The following is a 17,996-nucleotide window of genomic DNA, read 5'->3' on the forward strand; positions in this document are numbered from 1 at the left end:
TTGAAATGAGAGCTTATTTTACTATCTGTGTCTGACAAAGATTTTCATCTGTAATTTGCAAATAATTCTAAACACTGTGATTTTAGCTTTTTCAAGTGTGTTTGGTTAGGGTTAGAGCACTTTTAGATGCACTTGCACGTTAGAACTGGAGTTGAAGTGCCCTTACATACAGAAAATAAATGTTGTTATTTTGTGTCTGTACAGTTGTTTTTGAATGGCTGTCTATGAGGGTCAAATTGACCCGCGAACATCACGAACGTAACAGTAATTTTGTTTGTATATGTCAAAACACATCACGATGTTGAAACTTTGCATGCATGTTCATCATGATAAATGAGAAAAAGTCACAAAATATCAAGAAAAAAAAACAAAAGTTAACCAGTATTTCCAACAACTTGAAAATCGAAACGGGTCAAATTGACCCGCAACATAACACAAGGGTTAACTAATTGGTGACAATCAACAAATGAATTAATTTATTACATTGTGGTCAGTTTTATTAAAAAGAAGAGAAAATGCTGGAATATGACCCTTGATTTTACGGCCCCAGCAGAGAATGAAGAGGTTTGGTTTTGAAAGGTTTCAAGAGGCCATTTTAAGCCACGCAGGGGTGTTTATAAGAGCTAATGTGAGTGTCTTTTAAAGGACCCTCTTCACCATCTGGCTTAGTGAAGTGCTCTCATCCAATAAAAAGTGCTTATACTTTTTCCTCTCTTTCACGCAACAATCAAGCACGCATTCATATGCGTACCTGCATATCACTTCCTATCTCAGCTTTGCACGTTAAAGTTTTGCACTCTTCTGACCCTTTAGCTTCAAGCATGACTTTTTACTGATGATCTCCATGGCAACCAGACATAGAGGGCTAATTTAGGGCTAGCATAACCCAGCAGACAGACTAAAGTGTTCTTTAGTCAAAGACGAAGCGGGGGTTTTCAAGCAAAAAAGGAAGTGTAATACAGCTTTAAAATTTGTTTTGTTTACGTTTTTTTAAAGAAAAGTGAAAGTCGTTTAAAATAGTCAAAATTAGTATGATCACATATTCTATAAAAATTTTTAGTAAATACAGGTCAGAATAAGAATATTGTTTCACTTTTATATAAATATATCTGTTACGCTGAAGGACCATGGTTTGTAACTCTGAATGACATTTTGTTAAAAAGACAGTGAATGTCGTCATTGTTCCCATTATTGCAATGCTTTTAGTATTGCTAGTCTGTATCATTAGATTAGTTTTAATAATATTCCTGACTAAATGAAGGCAGAAGCAGATGTTGAAAAATAAAAAGCATTTTATTCTACTGTTCTGATGCTCCCTGCCATGCTTGCTAAGCTTGTCACTTTGTTTCTGACTTGCTCGGCCCCAATAATGACTGCTTGCAGCTATATTTATGAATACTTTCTGTTTGCCAACATAAATGGCTTTGTCGGGATGGGTATTTTGGGTGGAGAATCCCTTCAATGGCCTCTCTTGAACTTGTGACTCTGTCAGAATAACAGCTTACCAATATTTCTGAACGTAATTGCAATCCTCAATACTTTACTCGTTTCTCGTTTTCTTGCTAAGAAAGCCGCCCAAGCTACTGGGTCTGCATTTTCTTTTGGGCTTTTTACAGTGCCTAGCAACTCTCTCTGTTCGTGGGCATTTAAAATAAATCAATAACAAATAAAACCATACAAAGATGCATTCAAATATTAATATTAAGTTCAACACATATTTGTCAGTGCTAAACATTCCTCATTTATCTGTAATATAAATAAGATGCTAAAATTGTTATCTCTACAGTGATACTGTCATTCAGTGTAATGGGTGAGACTGTGGTGTAACAGAGAATATGCATTACCCTGAATGACGAAACTTCTACTTTAGCTTATATCGCAGGCTATCAGCTGGCCACCAGTTTTAAATAGTGAGCTTGACCAGTAAAGGAAATCACAATTATTTAATTACATTTACAATAACATTTAATTAATACACTAACAATTTTTTTTTTTTACATTTCACTGAATGGCGTACTTTTGTAACTTAGGGTACCACACCATGAAAAGGTGAAATTATCAAATATTTAGGAGCAATAACCTCACTTTGCTGCAGCATCACACTGTCTTCAGGGTGCTTTTTGATGATGTCAGACTGTTGAATGACTATCAGTTTTTGATATGATTTAAGAGTGGCTTCTTGTTCCTGTTACACTGAATGACCTCTAACAAATACAGGACAAAAGTTCCCTGTTTATTTCTTAACTTCACAGTCAGACATAGTCCTTTTAATATAACACAGCCAACACTTATTTGAAAATGCCAAGAAAACAAATATATTTTTAACTTGGTATTTTATGATTATTTAGAGATGTAGTGGTAAAATCGCAGTCTGGACAATTACACTGAATGACAGTTTTACACATTGGAAAAATATTTTAACCTATATTTTGAGTGTTTTATTTTCACAAAAGTTATTTGAAAGATACAAGTAGACACTTTATCTGCTTTTAAAGATTTTATATGTATATAAAATCACTTTTTGTCAAATAAATTTGATGCGGGCACCGAATTGGTGATGTCTCGACTTTGATTCTCTTACTTTACTCTTACGCTTGCACCTGATGGTATGGGAGTTTTTCAGATTCCTCAAGGTCTAAATAATGATACACAATGGTCAAATTCAGACCTTATAGTTGCCTAAAACATCAAATAAGCTAAATTATAAAATAGGCCACTTTCATAGTATTGAAACTACAGTAATTATGAGATTATATAGCAGTATAAAACACATTTACTTTAAAACATTTTTTTTATTCTTTTTCATTTGGGACCGCTGTCCAAAAAATATGATTTTGAATGATCTGTCAACATTATCATAAAGCTGCATATATGTGTGTGTCCTCTGCTTGAACACCAACGTCCCGTTTGAAGGTTTGAAAAACCATCGGAGGGTCGCTCAGATGTCAAAACTATAATTGCAAATCAGAAGTGACCTTTTCTCAAATCGCTGTGTGTGTACTTCTCTATGTGTGCAAGTAATTACACCGAGTTCCTCCAGAGGTGCTCTGAAAGAGTTTCCAGGTAAATCTTTCAGTGATAAATATCACAAGCCTTGCAGGGAGAGAATGTATTGTGAACCAAAAATCAAAGATGCGGGTTATCAGTTTTTCAGGGACTATCCTCTGTAATTGTTAGATATGCAAATGAGGGCCACTCAGCCGAGATGAGCTGATGCTAACAGACTACTGATTATTTTCTTTAGTCTTGTGACTGTGCGTCATTCAAAGAATATTACACCAATATTCCTTTGCACAAATTTTTATATAGTCCCATTTTAAAATAAGACTGCATGCGCCTACGAATGAATCCTGGATCTGTTACGCAATACTGCTAAGAATGTTTGTGTTTTTGTGCGCATGGAGCATATTGAAGATCTGCCTTGAGAATAATGTTAATTTATGAACTAATTAAATTAACCTTTTTCTGTTCCTAACCCAGAACACAATATTTTTCTCTCTCTCACACACACACACACACAAAAGTAACAAGATTAAGATCTGTGATAAGCATGAGCTCCTCTTCAGTCATCTTCATGGTTCTCTCACACACACACACACACACACACACACACACTCTCTTATACACTAGCTATTGCACCTTTATTGATGAGGCCGTGAATTAAACTGACAGAGAGTGGCTTGTGAATTAGGCGTAGTGAGAATAGCTGTCGATATTCTCTGTCTGTGTGTGTGTGTGTGTGCTGTAATGAGGTGGCCTGATAGCTGGTGTCTCCTGTTTGTGTGTGCTCCTTTCACACTGAGAACAAATACATCATCTCTGTCCAGGGTTTTTTCTTAAATGGCTGTATAGTTTTGTTCGTTGTTTTTATTGTTGTTAAATGGGTCATATGAAGAATCAATTCTTTGTCATTATTATTTGACTTTATAGCCATCGTATTATGAAAACCTGCTGTAACTTTAAAAAAAATCCCAACTTCTCCCTCAGTGGAAAACGCCATTTATTTAGGGTCCCTGTGCGCAACATGCGCTTTGTCGAAATAATGCTTTCACCCTGTAGGTGTCTCAGCATCGGTTAGCACTTTCTACGTTTTTCAGGTCGTTAAATGTCTGAGAAGTAACATAATCTAATCTGCTGATAGTCCGGCATCCTGAAAACTCAAGCTTTTGAAAACTGGTATTAAAGTTTTTTGGATATGATGCCGTTATCATCTCCATGGAAACAACACAAACGTGAATTTGTCAAAACCGTGACGTCATGCCCATTATGTGTTCAGACTATAGGCGCATAATGTTAACTACTGGCCTGACAGCAAAATACAACGTTTTTAGTCGTTTTCACGGATCCTTGTGAAAACGTTGGCGTCTGTATGTGAAAAATGCAAAGGAAAAACTTTTCTGTTTATAGTACATTATTGTCATGTAAACACCCTTAAATTCGGGGGTTGGAAAAAGGCTATGATTCAGGGTGGAGGCTATATCTCAATATAGCTAAATGGGATTCATTATTAATCTTAAAAAGGCTATGATTTTATTAAATGTGAACGCTGCTGAACCTTTCAAAGTAACACAACGCTGTTGCGCATTCTACAGTCTCGCGGTTTCAGAGTTATATGAATGTATCTCTAAAGGGAACTGTCTTTAGTTAAGTTTCAATGGCATTATGTCTTTTCATCTTGCCTCCATAAAATGGCTAATAATGTAGTGTTTATAAGTGCAGTGCAGCTTTGTTTACAGGGTTTCCTGGGGTAACCACTATATTTCTGCTGTTCAATTAGCTATAAAAAAATGTCTTAATGTGATTTTTTAGTCATTTTACACTATAAAAGTCATTTAGTACACTATAAAACATTTATATTAAAGGTAGGGTATGGGATTTGCAAAACGGCCGGCAGATTTTGAAAATACACAACTCAAAAGGTCCTACCTTCTTTCCTCCAATGCTGGCCCTGACTCCACCCATTCGAAGAACATGGACGAGCAACCATGCACTTTCTCTCTCTCTCTCTGTACCGGGGCGACTTGCATTTACTGTGACTGGATCACGAGCTTTGAGTATGCGGACGAAGGGGACACGCGTACGAGGGGGGGTATGGTACGACCGTTTGATTGACGCATTTTCTGTCCAATGATTCTAGGTGGTCTTGGAAATGATTGGTTGGAGTTTTTTGAATGATGGTTAAATTGCTTAATTTTCATTTCAGTGCTTCTAACTCAGTGGCTATAAGGAGGGTTAGGAATAGGATTTCAAGTGATTTTGAAAAAATTGTCAAAAAAGAACATCACATACCCCACCTTTAACTAAAATAATCTTAAACTGACTAAAAAAATCAAGTTTAATTTCATATAACAAGTTGAAATTGCTTAGAGTTAATCTTTCTCTACCTCTCCCTCAATCTCTCTCTCTAATATTTTTTTTACAGTGTATATTACCATTGACTTTGTCCTACCCTGCTCATACAGTATTCATTTTATTTATGCAGGTCTTAAATTTCTTAAAAAGCCTTAAATTAGATTAAAAAAAAAAAAAAACCACTGCAGATACAATGTTATTAACTAAGCTGCAAAACGTTCTCAGAAACATGAAACCGCTTTTGGCCACCCGTTTGTACACGTCAAAAAGGTATTTCGATTTTTTTAAATGCAGCCCACCCAGTCACAATGACTGGGTGGGCTGTCATTGTGGAGCAGATATTAAGGAGCAGATAGGTTAGATACTGTTGTTCCTAATCACCAGAAGAACTGATGCAAATAGTAAAACCTTGTGCTGTTCCTCTAGCAACATTGTAGCACTTCCTGCTCATCAAATCCTTCTAAAGAGTCCCAGAGAAACAAGTAGCTGATGTTTATTTTTATCAAGGTCCCTGATTATGTCAGTGCTAATTGTTCTGTGAACCTGTCACAATGAAGTGCAGACTTTTCAAAGCGTCTATTATTGAAGGATGCTGCAATTAAAAAGTATATTGTACTCAAAAAGGTAATCCGCAACTCAAGTCCAACAAAGTTTCTCATTTCATGTGGGAAGAGGGTGTTTTCATAGACATAGATGATATTAAAGATGGCTTGTTTTAATTTTAAGGGTCAGTGAGAGAGAGTGGAAAAAGAACTCATATATCCACTGTGTACTAAATTTGCAAAAAAAAAAAAAAAAATACTGCTAAAACTAGCCATATAAGTGAGCCTTGGTGGGAACATTTCATAAAATTTCTCTGATATGACCTTTAACTGTTTTATCACACATTTTCATGGAGAGAATTTATTCGGGTATTTTTTTCTTGATTAACTTTCTTATAAGGGAGATCTGGGTAAAGACAAGAGTTTTAGTGTGAAAGGGGTCAGTGATTAACCCCTCCTGGTCTTGGAGACAAATGTCATTCATGGATGGCGAGTGATTGCAAATAGTCCTCTTTGTGCTCTTGATGATCGGCAGCTGGTCTTTGTAGTGGCAGATGCAGCCAAAATGAGAGAATAATTGATGTTGACAATTAATTTTGCATTCTTTTTGAATACTTATCAGAATTAATTCTGTCAATATCAGTTCTTTCCTCATAATTTTGAGCAGAAAAATATTATTTTGTGTGAGGAAGGAGGAGGTTTGGACAGTGTTTTGAAGACAGTCACATTCTTGTGACCATCTGTAGCTGGTCAAGACTGAAGGATTTTTCAGTTGAGATGCTATAGTTTTTGAGATTTTGATAGAATATTTCTTTCATTTTCAGCACAAAAACAGTAGGACAAAAATGTCAGAAATGTGAAAATCTCCAAAAATCCTTGGACAGTTGGTAAACGTACTGTTGCTCTGTTGCAGGAGACACCAGATTGGGCCCCTTCTGATTTCTTTTATTCTTGAAAAAGCCGTGTCCACTGTGTTCTTTAATGTTGAAGAGCCATCCTGACCCTCCCAATGAAAAGGTTTGAGCAGAAACTGTAGTTCCAGCATGAATACCGCTTGTTTGGCAGCAGGGGGTTTCTGGTGCTTGGAGAAATGTCTTTTTCTTCTTTGTAATGTATGGCAGAGCCTTGCAAACAGTGCTCTTGCTTAGTTTCTTTGTGCTGTCCTGTACACAGCCTCGTCTCCTTTCTCAAGACCCCTCTTCTCTGCAAAGCAATGTCCTCTGGGTGTTTTCTCGAGTTTTATTTAGTAGTGGTTGGGTTGGGATGCACTTTTTTCACCAGCGCAAGATTGAACTGTCATTGCAGTCAGTTCTGTGGAGTTAAAACACTCCTCAGACTCTTCACCTCGGTGCTAATGTTTTATTTGTCTTGACACATTTTACATTTCGCCTGTGTGAGATGATTAAGAGAAGCATTGCATGATCAGAGCTCCTCTAGGCCAAACAGCCCCTATCGTACTCAAGCAGTCATCATATATTTTGTTCCGTCTCTGTTTGAGATCATGAACAAAATGAATCTGTTTGTAATTAGGGAGATTGTGACTCAGGGTCGTATGATTAAATAGGTCATGATTATGGCAGACTACATTAGTAGTGATAACCTGCTAATTCAGATTATTCAGAGAGCTGAATTTTTTCCTTTTGTTTTGGTTTTCAGTTTAGTTTTAGTTGGCCGTTGAAAAACAGATCTGATAAAATGAGCATCAAACAGAAATAACCCGGCGCCGTATACATGTGGTGTTGGGCGCGCGCAGCTCTTAAAGGGGCCATACCTTATTTCCACTCGTTACAGCATCCATCCTACTGAACAGGTACCGGTGTACAGGGGGAGGGGATCCGGCCGTGAATGCGAGCCATCTCTGCGTGAGTGCTATTCACGACAGTACAAGTACTCCACAGCGACTCTAGGGGTCGCTGTTTGACAAAAACGTAATTCCTACCTAGTGCTGCTTTAAATCTGACGATCGCTTATCATATCATGTCAAACCGTGCAAATTATACTTTTTTTCTCAAATTGTTAATATTAACAACATCTGCATTGCGTGACTATACATTTAATGCCCTTCCGATATTTATCCTTGTTTTCACATGGGCCCGGTTGCAGTCTCTTTTTTTCTGTAGCCACTCCGAACCTCCACGTCCAAAGTCTTTTGCATTTTACAACGGGTGAATCTCCAATTGTCACTGGTGATTGTCTGAACCTTTCTGGATCCGCCATCAAATTGAAAAGTTTAATTATATCGAGTGCTGTGAGAAAAGGCTATAAATCCCCACCTCCAACATCCTCACACGCAATATAGCCGAGGCACCTTCTTTATGTGTACAGATGTGACGTAATGACGCAAAGACATGCTAGAATTTCCTGCGAAAAAAATCCACCAGTACCACTGGAATTAAAAACATTATTACAAGCTTACCGTTTTGAATCGAGCTAAGGTAAGCAGATAGTTTTGAACACTGGCTGGTTATGTACTTGCATGTAGTGCATTTATGCTACACTGGCACCTCTGGACCATTTATGGTTCAGCAGCATAAAATATCATCTTTTGTGTTCAACAGAAGAAAGAAACTCGTACAGGTTAAGAACAACACGAGGGTGAGTAAATTATGACAAAATTTGTTCCTTTAAATTGTTCAAGTGAATTAAAAAATTTCAGCTTGGTTTAAGTGACTTCTCTGTGAGCTGTTTTCATACATCGCCACATTATTGACAATAGAAAATGGACCTTTTTTTCCCTACATAATTTTCAGCCCTAAATGTATATCTCGCACATACACAAAAGAGAGTAAAAAGTATATATATTTTTTGAAATATCTTGCAGTCCTACCCCAGATCATAGCCAACTTGTGCCCATCACAATGCTCTTCTAATGTTCATGCTTGAGACACAGTGCGACACTACAGCCAGGAAGTGCAATGATGTGATTTAATTCACTGAATGTTCAGATTTTGTGGTGCACATTTATAGTATCACTTTTTTTGCTTACCTTTTTCAATAATTCGTCTTGGTAATAGTTTTAGTTGACGATAATAACCTTGGAGAGAAGGAGCTGAAATGATTATGATAGAGATTGCGATGAAAATGGAGAGTGGAAGAAGGGCATCATCTATTCTTTGCCACATTTTCACTCAGTCAGCACAGAGTCTGTCTCCACCTCTACCTCAATCTCTCTCTCTCTCTCTCTCTCTCTCTCTCTCTCTCTCTCTCTCTCTCTCTCTCTCTCTCTCTCTCTCTCTCTCTCTCTCTCTCTCTCTCTCTCTAGCTTTCATTCCTTCAGTCTCTCTCCTTTCTCTCTTCACTCTGTATTCCTTCAGAGGATTGAGAGTAAAAGCTTGCATCAGCCTCCCCCTTCTGTTTGATGAAGGGATGCGGGTGTAGAGGAACTCGCCCGGTCCTGTATGTGTTTGTGTGTTTAAACTGTTGTATAGCCAAGTTCGTCAAGCTCTTTCTTAGCTCCTCTCGATTAGAGGTCAGATTCCCTCTGCAGTAATACGGTCTTGCTTTTTCACCCACACACAGTCTCAAACAGTTGTTTAGTTGAGTTAAAAAACACACATTTGTGTTTCACACACACACAGCAGAGAAACACACACTCTCCCGCCCACTATGTGTAATGGATGACTCGACACTAAAAACACTGATTTCAGCATATGGTCCAAGTGAACTAATCTTAACAATCTGTTGCAGTAGAGAATTGGATTCCTAGAAATGGTGCTGCCTTGGCATCAAAATATTTCTCTGCAATAGATCCTGTCTTTACTGATCCCTGTGCCACCGTGAAGGCAACGGGCTATTACAGCAGAACAGTTCAGTAAATACCAGTGGGACTCGTTGGCACAAGCTTTCCTTATCCACTCGTGGCAATCAAGAACAGGCTGCAGCTTCAGACTGATTTAAGATGACAAGCAACGTGGGCATGCCTGCTTCCTTCAGAGCGCGCCGGCCCACATCCGCCTCACAGAAATGCCATGGTTAACGAGAACATTCTAGTCATTACAGGTCATGCAAGGCTCTCCTGTATTCCCTTATCACTCCAATATCCCTCAGAGCATGATTTCGTTTTGCTTTGGTACAACAAATGAGCATGGGTTTATCTTGCCAGACTTTATAGAACTGTGTTGACCTGTTTCTTAAAAAGTAAATACTAACTAGTGGCGTGAGGCAAATCCCCCCTCCCGCAGTAGCACGAATGGAGACACAGGAATGTTATTTTACTCCATGCCTTAAAATAGCTTGAATGTAACTCTACACCCTTGGCTCATTTAGCATACGCGGTTCTATGAATATGCAAATTAGCCCCGCCTCCACTCACTCACACCAGCTCAGAGATCCACTCGTTGACTATCATACGTTGACCTGATTGGTTACAAGGTAGTTTGTGACGTCAGAAACACCAGCGAATTCAAACCGTGATTTTGAGACTGTCTTTGGTTCACAGCTAAGGTGTTGACATGAATTTGCACATGGTTTGTCTTAAAGCAAATCAAAAACACAAAGACATAAACAACATTAAAAACTTGATTTTCACCACAGGGGGACTTTAAATACAATTCTGCATGATTAGGAGTTTCACGTGAGGGTGAAAGAGTTTGTGTTCAGGTTGTTCAGCCGAATTTGAGGATTGACAAGAAAAGCTGCTTGGTTTGAAAGTGACTTCTGTGAGAGGTCACTCTTGACAATTATTGACAAATATTGGCAATTGACCTTTTTTGTCCAAAAAAATGTCTGGACCTTAAGCCTACAGTGGGTTTTCACTTGAGAATTAAAGTGTTGGTTGCATGGTTTCAATTGGTTCATTGTTACTTGTTGCTTTGTTAACATCTTGAATTGTAACAATTGAGTATTTTTTAGGTGCTCCTTCATGAACCAAATGCTAATTGAACTCATGGTTTTCATGTTTATTTTTGGAAAGAAATGCTAACGTACTCTCGCATTGTCATTGTGATTTGGCGTTCAGCGCAGATTTAATTTTTGGAGGCATGATCTGTTTTTAAATGGTCATCTGAAAGTGAATTTCTGGTGAATGTATTTAGTTGTCAGGGTCATACAATATCAGGCTACATATGGTCATGAAAAGCCTGTCAGAGATTTTTAAAATAGCGGTTTTCGGGGTTAAAAAGAAATTAATAGAAAGAAGTCATAGAAAGGGCATGGAAATCTTCAGTGAATATACATTCTGTCTCTTAAATAGTTCATTGACTAGACATTCTTTTTGGGAGTGTAATCTCTCTCTCTCTCTCTCTCTCTCTCTCTCTCTATATATATATAGAGAGAGATATATATATATATATATATATTATATTATTTATTTTTAAATCCTTGTCCAGTAATTATTCTTGGAGATTCATTGGTAAAAAAAAATCTGAAATGGGGACAGACAGACCGCAGATTTTCAGATTGCTTTTCTGTACAAAAAGAGAACAGATCAATTTTCTAGCTGTGAAGCATATGTAGACACGTTGCTATTTTATATCCTTATTGAAAATGTGTTTGTCAAACGCAGTGTTTCAGATCAAACCCACCTCAAAAAGCATGTTGTAAATTATTGAAAAACAAAATTCAGATGTCTGTGCCTGAATTGTTCAACATGCGAGTTGTGGCTAAAAGACACATGTCTCTTTGAACTGTGCATTTTTTTCTCTATCTGCTGCAAGGCAGTGATATTAATTCCACTAATCTGTAGTCTCAGGGGCTCGTGGGAGTAATTAGGCAGTTGGATTACGGCTCATTTGGGGGATTATATTCCTGCATTAATCTCTCACAGTGGTCCAGGTTTATCTCTGGTTGGTTGGATGGCCCCCTCCTGTTCTCTGTCATGTTCCTCCCACTTGTAGCCTTTCTCTCTTGCACTTTCTCATCCTGTTACTGAGACAATTAGATAAATCAGACATACAATGCCATTATTTTTACCGGCAGTCTCAAAGGCAACTAAATGATACATTTTTTTGCATGTTTTCTTTTTTCTCTTGACAATCATCCCATCGATCTATGGCTTTGTTCACAGTACTTCCAATTCCAAGTCCAATCTTTAGGGCTGACTGTCCTCACTGTAATTTTACAAGTGATGAAATCAGATCTATTTTTTCAGACAGTGTTGTGAATATTCGCTCTATCTATTCTAGACTGGTTGCCCTACTAATGACTTTAGCATCCCCGCGATGCCAAAAGACATGAGAGGAGCTGTCATTTCATCAGAGGATAGAAGACGATTTGATATTTCTCCGCATTGCTGAACTCATGAGACGCATCAGACATCATAAATGTCAAATGTTTTCAAACCATATGGATGGGGTTTAGATTAGGGCTACAATATATTATTTTGATAATTGATTAATCTGTCATTAATGTCTGATTAATGGGATTTTATTACAACCTCCCCAATGTTGTCCTCAAAGAGTAAGAGAATCTTTATAGGCTATGCTATGCATTGTGCAAAAAAGGGTTAAAATAAGCATTCAATTCTAAAACTTGCCCACCATAATAAAGTAAAACAAAACCACAGACTATATGCATTCACTTATTTGAATATAGTCATTATATTCCATTTATACCCACAACAATCCCTTTACATTTTAATGGCTCTCATAAAAATGCAACTATACATGTAGCATTTTAAATATACAATTAATCTCCAACAAAATGCATATTTAACACGGTGTTATTCAGTACTGTAAAGTGAAGAGACTGCGGATGCTTTCCATGTACATGATAGGCATCATAATCAAATTTGTTGTGAATGTTTTTTATCTTTTTTTTAATAGTTGTTGCAGAAGTATCACGCTCCTAATTAGAGTTCTTTCAGTGAAGTCTGTGAAGTTTTATTGTCTTCAGTCTGTCTCACTCGGGATGAACCTTTATGCAAAATGTAAATATTTGTGACTTACGAACATTTACAGATTTTCAGATGCAACAAAAAATCTGATTTTTGCTTTTTGTCTGTGTAAACCATCGGTGTGTAGAAGAAATCTGTGGAACCCCATGAACCATGAGACCATTCAAAGCTACACTGCATAAAAAAAACAGCCTGGCATGTCTGGTTTAAGCTGGTCAAGCCCTTTTTACCAGCCGGTCTCCTAGACTGACCAGCTGACATTGAGTTTAAGCCTCACGCATCAGACATTCAGCCAACAATCCTTGGAAATGACGTCTAAGGCACACAAAACTGGAGTTTCAAAGTCGCCATCTGATTAGTTGAATTCTACTGTATTTCCGGGAGATGTGCGCTTCACGTTCTTTGATAGCTCTCCTGGAAACAAAATCGTTGCAGTGCCAAACCCCCTTATGGAAGAAGAAAGCAGTTGTGTTCAACTGTGAATATGATTGCTTAACAGGATCAACTAAAAGCTGGATTTTTTCAAAAGTATGTGAACTTACAGCATACTCTTTAAAAGAAGTCCACAAGTTCTACCTGCCAGTCTGTTATTGTAGAGACATTTACTTTACAATTACACGCCCCTGAACTTAACGCCAAACAAAAACTGTGATCGGTGGCTTTACATGGCAGTCAGGCGGCCTCTGGGCGGTCCTTGACCAATGAAAGCTTCTATGGAGTCCAGAGCTTCTGCCATCAGTCTGAAGGTCTGGCTACGCAAGACTAGCTGACAAGTGACCAACACCCCTCTAAAACCACCAATCCAGACTAGCTGGGAGAAACACATTGAAGATTGAGATCAGAGCATCCTCTTGTTTCAGCACACAGCCTGTCTCAGATCAGTATTCAGCATGGCTACACCTCACCATCTGATTCAGCACTGCTTCTCTCCTGAAGGTTGATTGAAAGATCTCTCTTTTCTCCCCTCTCCTCATCCATCTTTACCCCTCTGCTCTGTCTCTTTGGATATGCCTTATATTCCTGACAGTAGTTTAAAGCACACATCAGTAAATATGCACTTTGATGTGCTGCAATGGGACCGTGTGGGTATGTGTGTGACAGTTGCTGTGCTCCCTGGAGTGCTTGCTCTCTCTGTCTCTGTCTCTGTCTTTCTCTCTCTTCCTTTCACTCTCTCTGTCTTTATAAGAATTTCTGTTGTGTGTTGGGCTGAGACTTCAAACATGGACGGACAGATACACAACAAACACACACACACACGCACACCAATTAAATGGCTTGTGGTTCCTGCTGAGAGAGATGGCAGTTGGACCATGGGGATTTCTAATTGAGTGGTTTGCTGTGAAGAAGCTTGTTTTGCTTTTATCACTCTCTATCTGTCTTTCTCTCACACATACTGATTCCGATTACTATCGTCATCATAATTAACATTTAGAGACCATGAGAGCATTTGAGATGTTCAGAAACTTTCAATTTAAAATGTTTAATGTAGGAACTTAACTGTGAAAATGTAGTTTAAAGAAGCATGTTTTAACAGCTTTTTCACTAAATGAACAAGAAAGAATGTTTCATATGTAAGTATGTAAACCATATTTGCATTTATGGATGGATGGGTAGATGAGGATGGATGGAAATGTAGGTAGATACCGTAGGTAGATTAGCTTTTATTTTCATTTTTTATTTTGATACAGTATGTTTTTATATTAATTATTTGTATTTTCAGCTTAGTTTGAGTATTTTTAGTACTTCAACTTAAACCTTTTATTTCAGTTAGCTACCAAGGCAACATTTTGTCTTTTTACTTTACCATTAATTCTCCCTCATGGGGGCAATTAGTTTTATAGCAGTTGAGTATACAAAACACCATAATACATTAAACATGAATAAATGTTTAAACAGTGACCTAAAATATTAGCTTTTCATATTTAAATTGAGCAGGGTAATAGAACATTGAACAAATGAAAATTTGGTTTGTTCTTTTTTAAAATAATTTTTCTAAATGATATTTCAGCTTTATTTCAACTATTGATTTAAAAAAAAAAAAACAGTTTTAGTTAACAATAACGACACTTGAGTAAGTTTTTAGAAAATATTATTGTGATTTCTTCCGGAGATGTGGTGCTCATGTGAAGGTGAACCTGATATCACCAAGTACAACATGTTCCTGGAACAACATTGCAATCAACCAATTAGATTTGAGTGACATTTACAGTTTAGGCTTACAACCAGGGTTAGGTTCTTCTTCAGTGTTATTCACCTATCATTTCCCATTGATTTTAGGGTTGGGTTATGTTTAAGGGTAAGGGATAGTGTTAGGACAAAATTTTCAGACAGGAATGTTGTTCCAGCCAGGATCAACATATTATTTTCTCTTACTAGGCAACATCACAGTGTACCTCTTGAATGATGCCGGTTCGAGTCTGTCACATGCCATTAGTCTACCCATATTTGTTGACACACATTCAAAGATGTATCACAAAATAAAATAAAAAACACTTGAGCAATGCTCTTGAAATTTTAATATCTACACTTATCGGATGGGTCCATACCTGCATATAACCTTTTCATTTTCCCCCTTCTTTATTGGATGATTTGTGCCAATTTATGTGTTTGCATCCTTTTTTTTCCCCTGAGATATAAGCAAAGAGTGGCATCAATTATGCTTAAGCGTTTGATCTGTTCTCTCTACGCTCGCTCTCGGTCTCTGACAGTTAAAAGGCTGTGCAGATATGCATTACAGTTCCCTTTTGTTTGACTTCCTCTTTATTGTCCTTTTATGTGTTTATGTGCTCACAAGCTTTATTCAATCTGGCCTTCTCTCTTTTAAATTCAACCTGCATCTTTTTCAAGCCGTGGTGTTTCAACGTTCACCTTTATATTGATCTCGGCTTTAACGGCGCACCGAGCCGTATGCATGTTTGTTTGTGTGTGTGAATGTAACACTGTTGGATAATCGTCCTCTTCTCTTCCTCAGCAACTCCTGCGAGAAATGCAGCAGATGGCCAGCCGACCATTCGCCACCATCAACGTCGCCTTGGAGACGGACGAGGAGCCGCCAGACCTGATTGGTGGAAATGTGAAGGTTAGCGTGACCTTTCGGATGGTGACATCAGAGTTGGCTTTAAGAGAGGGAGTGCAGTTACTGCATATGTTAATGTTGGGAATGAACTGAAAGCTGTGTCACTGGCTCTGTTCCAAAACCTAGTGAGCTGCGTCGCTGTCTGCGGTCTACATAAGCAACTGCCTTCTAAGACAGCAACTTAATCAAAATTCATTTGAACTCTCTTAGGTCTGGTCACACCACGTGTGCTTCTAATGTGAAGCACCAATAGTTAATCCAATAGTTTATCATTAGCATATGTTGCTAAGTTAATGATTCACTGATCAAATAAGCACAAAGGTAAATACAGTAGCGCACAAATATTTGGTGCAATAGTCTGTTTTTCATCAAATGGATTGGGCTTTTATCATTTATATATCTCTTGATTTTATGGGTATAATGTCCATTTTGCATCACTTTAAAATTCTCTCTGCTAATGTTGTTAATGTTGGGAAGCGTTTCAGAAGGGCTTTTCACTCTTGAAATTGTAAACCCTGGATCATTCTAAACCCTGGTAAAGGGAATCTTGGGTTATCTTGCTTTACTTTTCACATTGCCTATGCTTTAGCCAGGGTTTACAATTCTTTTTCTGGGTATTTTGCCATTTGACACGGCATGTTCCTAAAAACCCTGGGTTAGGTTTCTTATTTGCATATTTGTGGCGTCAACAACCATGATTGGAAAAATGCAGGTATATATAACTCTAGCTTCACTATTTAACAACTGAATATGATAACTGCCTGGCCAAAAAAAAAAAAAGGCACTCAAACTATGCAGTTGAGGGAGTTATTTTTCCATGTAGGCTACATTTTTATACGCCTACTGAAAATAGGCATAGAGTAAAAGATTGATCTTGGTTTTTTAAAAATTAATATCTGGATTGTTGAAATCAGGATTGCCATTAATTGGAAAATCTATGTTTTTACCCAGCACTATAAATTAAATAATTGTATTGATTTTTAAGTAGTAAATCAAATATATTTCCCTGAACTAAACCTACAATATTGGGTGAAAAATTCCACAGAGCTTTCCATAGTGAATACTAGGATTGCCTGATCTTTGAAGGATACATGTGATGCCCCTGGATAAATTGGCTAAAATTGTGTACTATAAGGTGGTATAGATTTTCGGGAATGTGCCAGGAATAGCAGCTCACTAGGTTTTAGAACAGAACTTCTGTGTTTTACGCCTCAGACTAAACCTCTGTTTTCACACCTTGTTCATTTGGAGTTCGGTCCGTTTATGCATATATGAACACTGCAGACATGCTTGGATCTGCACCCAAAAAAATGGTCTGAGATCACCTGAACGAGGTGTGAAAACAAACTCTTAAGCTGTTTGCTTGTGGCGAGAAAGCAATCCGACCCAACAGACCAGCAAACCAGGCTGCATCATAATGTATTGATGGGGGAGCAGGCCATCGTCATTGAAAGCCAAATCACGCCTTTTTATTTTTAAAATGATAGAATTATCCGAAATAGCTTCGTCTGGGCAACATTCTCACCATGTAGCTATGTATCCTTCTCAAAATTATATAATATAGTAGCCTGGCAAGCCAGACCTACATCAAGATGTTAGGTCTGGGAACTCACAATTGGCATACCTCAATCCGAAGGGCGGGATAAACGGTTGTCTTTCAATATCCCTCGGCACGCAATAGGATAGCCCTACAACCAACCAGAGCAACGAACGGCTGTGGCTCTGTGAGTCCCATGCGTTTTTCCACCAGTGAACCAGCTTGTTGGTATATTAAACTTTTGCCATATCCGGTCGTCAAAACTCTGAACACATCTTCCTGTTTCAGGAAATTGAAATGACTTAAGTGACGTTCTCTCAGAGTCGCGGCCAAAGCCGTTTCGAAAGACCGAGGTTGGCCAGCAGCATCTTGTTTGTTTTCAAGCAGAGGGAAATCACCTATGGAAATCACGCGGAACCGTCACAACTCTGTCGTCATTATGTTAAGCCCGCCCGCCTCTATACACGATGTGATTGGCCGGACCAGTTTTTGTTTTTTCTAGCTCAAAAGTCTATGGAGAGTTGCTAGACCATACTTTGCTGCAAAATAATTTTTGCTGCCCCTAGGGTGCGTCTAGATTTCTAGGCTAATAATATAGTATAATATTAAATAATATAATGACAGTAATATAATGGCCGCTACAAAGAGCCACAATAA

The 17,996-nt window shown here is 38.0% G+C and overlaps 1 protein-coding gene across 2 annotated transcripts in view; it reads left to right on the plus strand.

Annotated features, from left to right (window-relative positions):
* The window catches only part of atrn (attractin), an 80,013-nt gene that overhangs the window by 56,711 nt on the left and 5,306 nt on the right, over positions 1-17,996 (plus strand). For both annotated transcript variants that reach the window (XM_056248020.1, XM_056248021.1), the window contains exon 27: positions 15,698-15,805. In XM_056248020.1, the coding sequence (XP_056103995.1) occupies positions 15,698-15,805 (108 nt within the window). The remainder of the gene's footprint in view (positions 1-15,697; positions 15,806-17,996) is intronic.

This window comes from Rhinichthys klamathensis, unplaced genomic scaffold, assembly GCF_029890125.1.
Source record: "Rhinichthys klamathensis goyatoka isolate OS25496 unplaced genomic scaffold, OSU_Roscu_1.1 h1tg000053l_1, whole genome shotgun sequence".
NCBI lineage: Eukaryota > Metazoa > Chordata > Actinopteri > Cypriniformes > Leuciscidae > Rhinichthys > Rhinichthys klamathensis.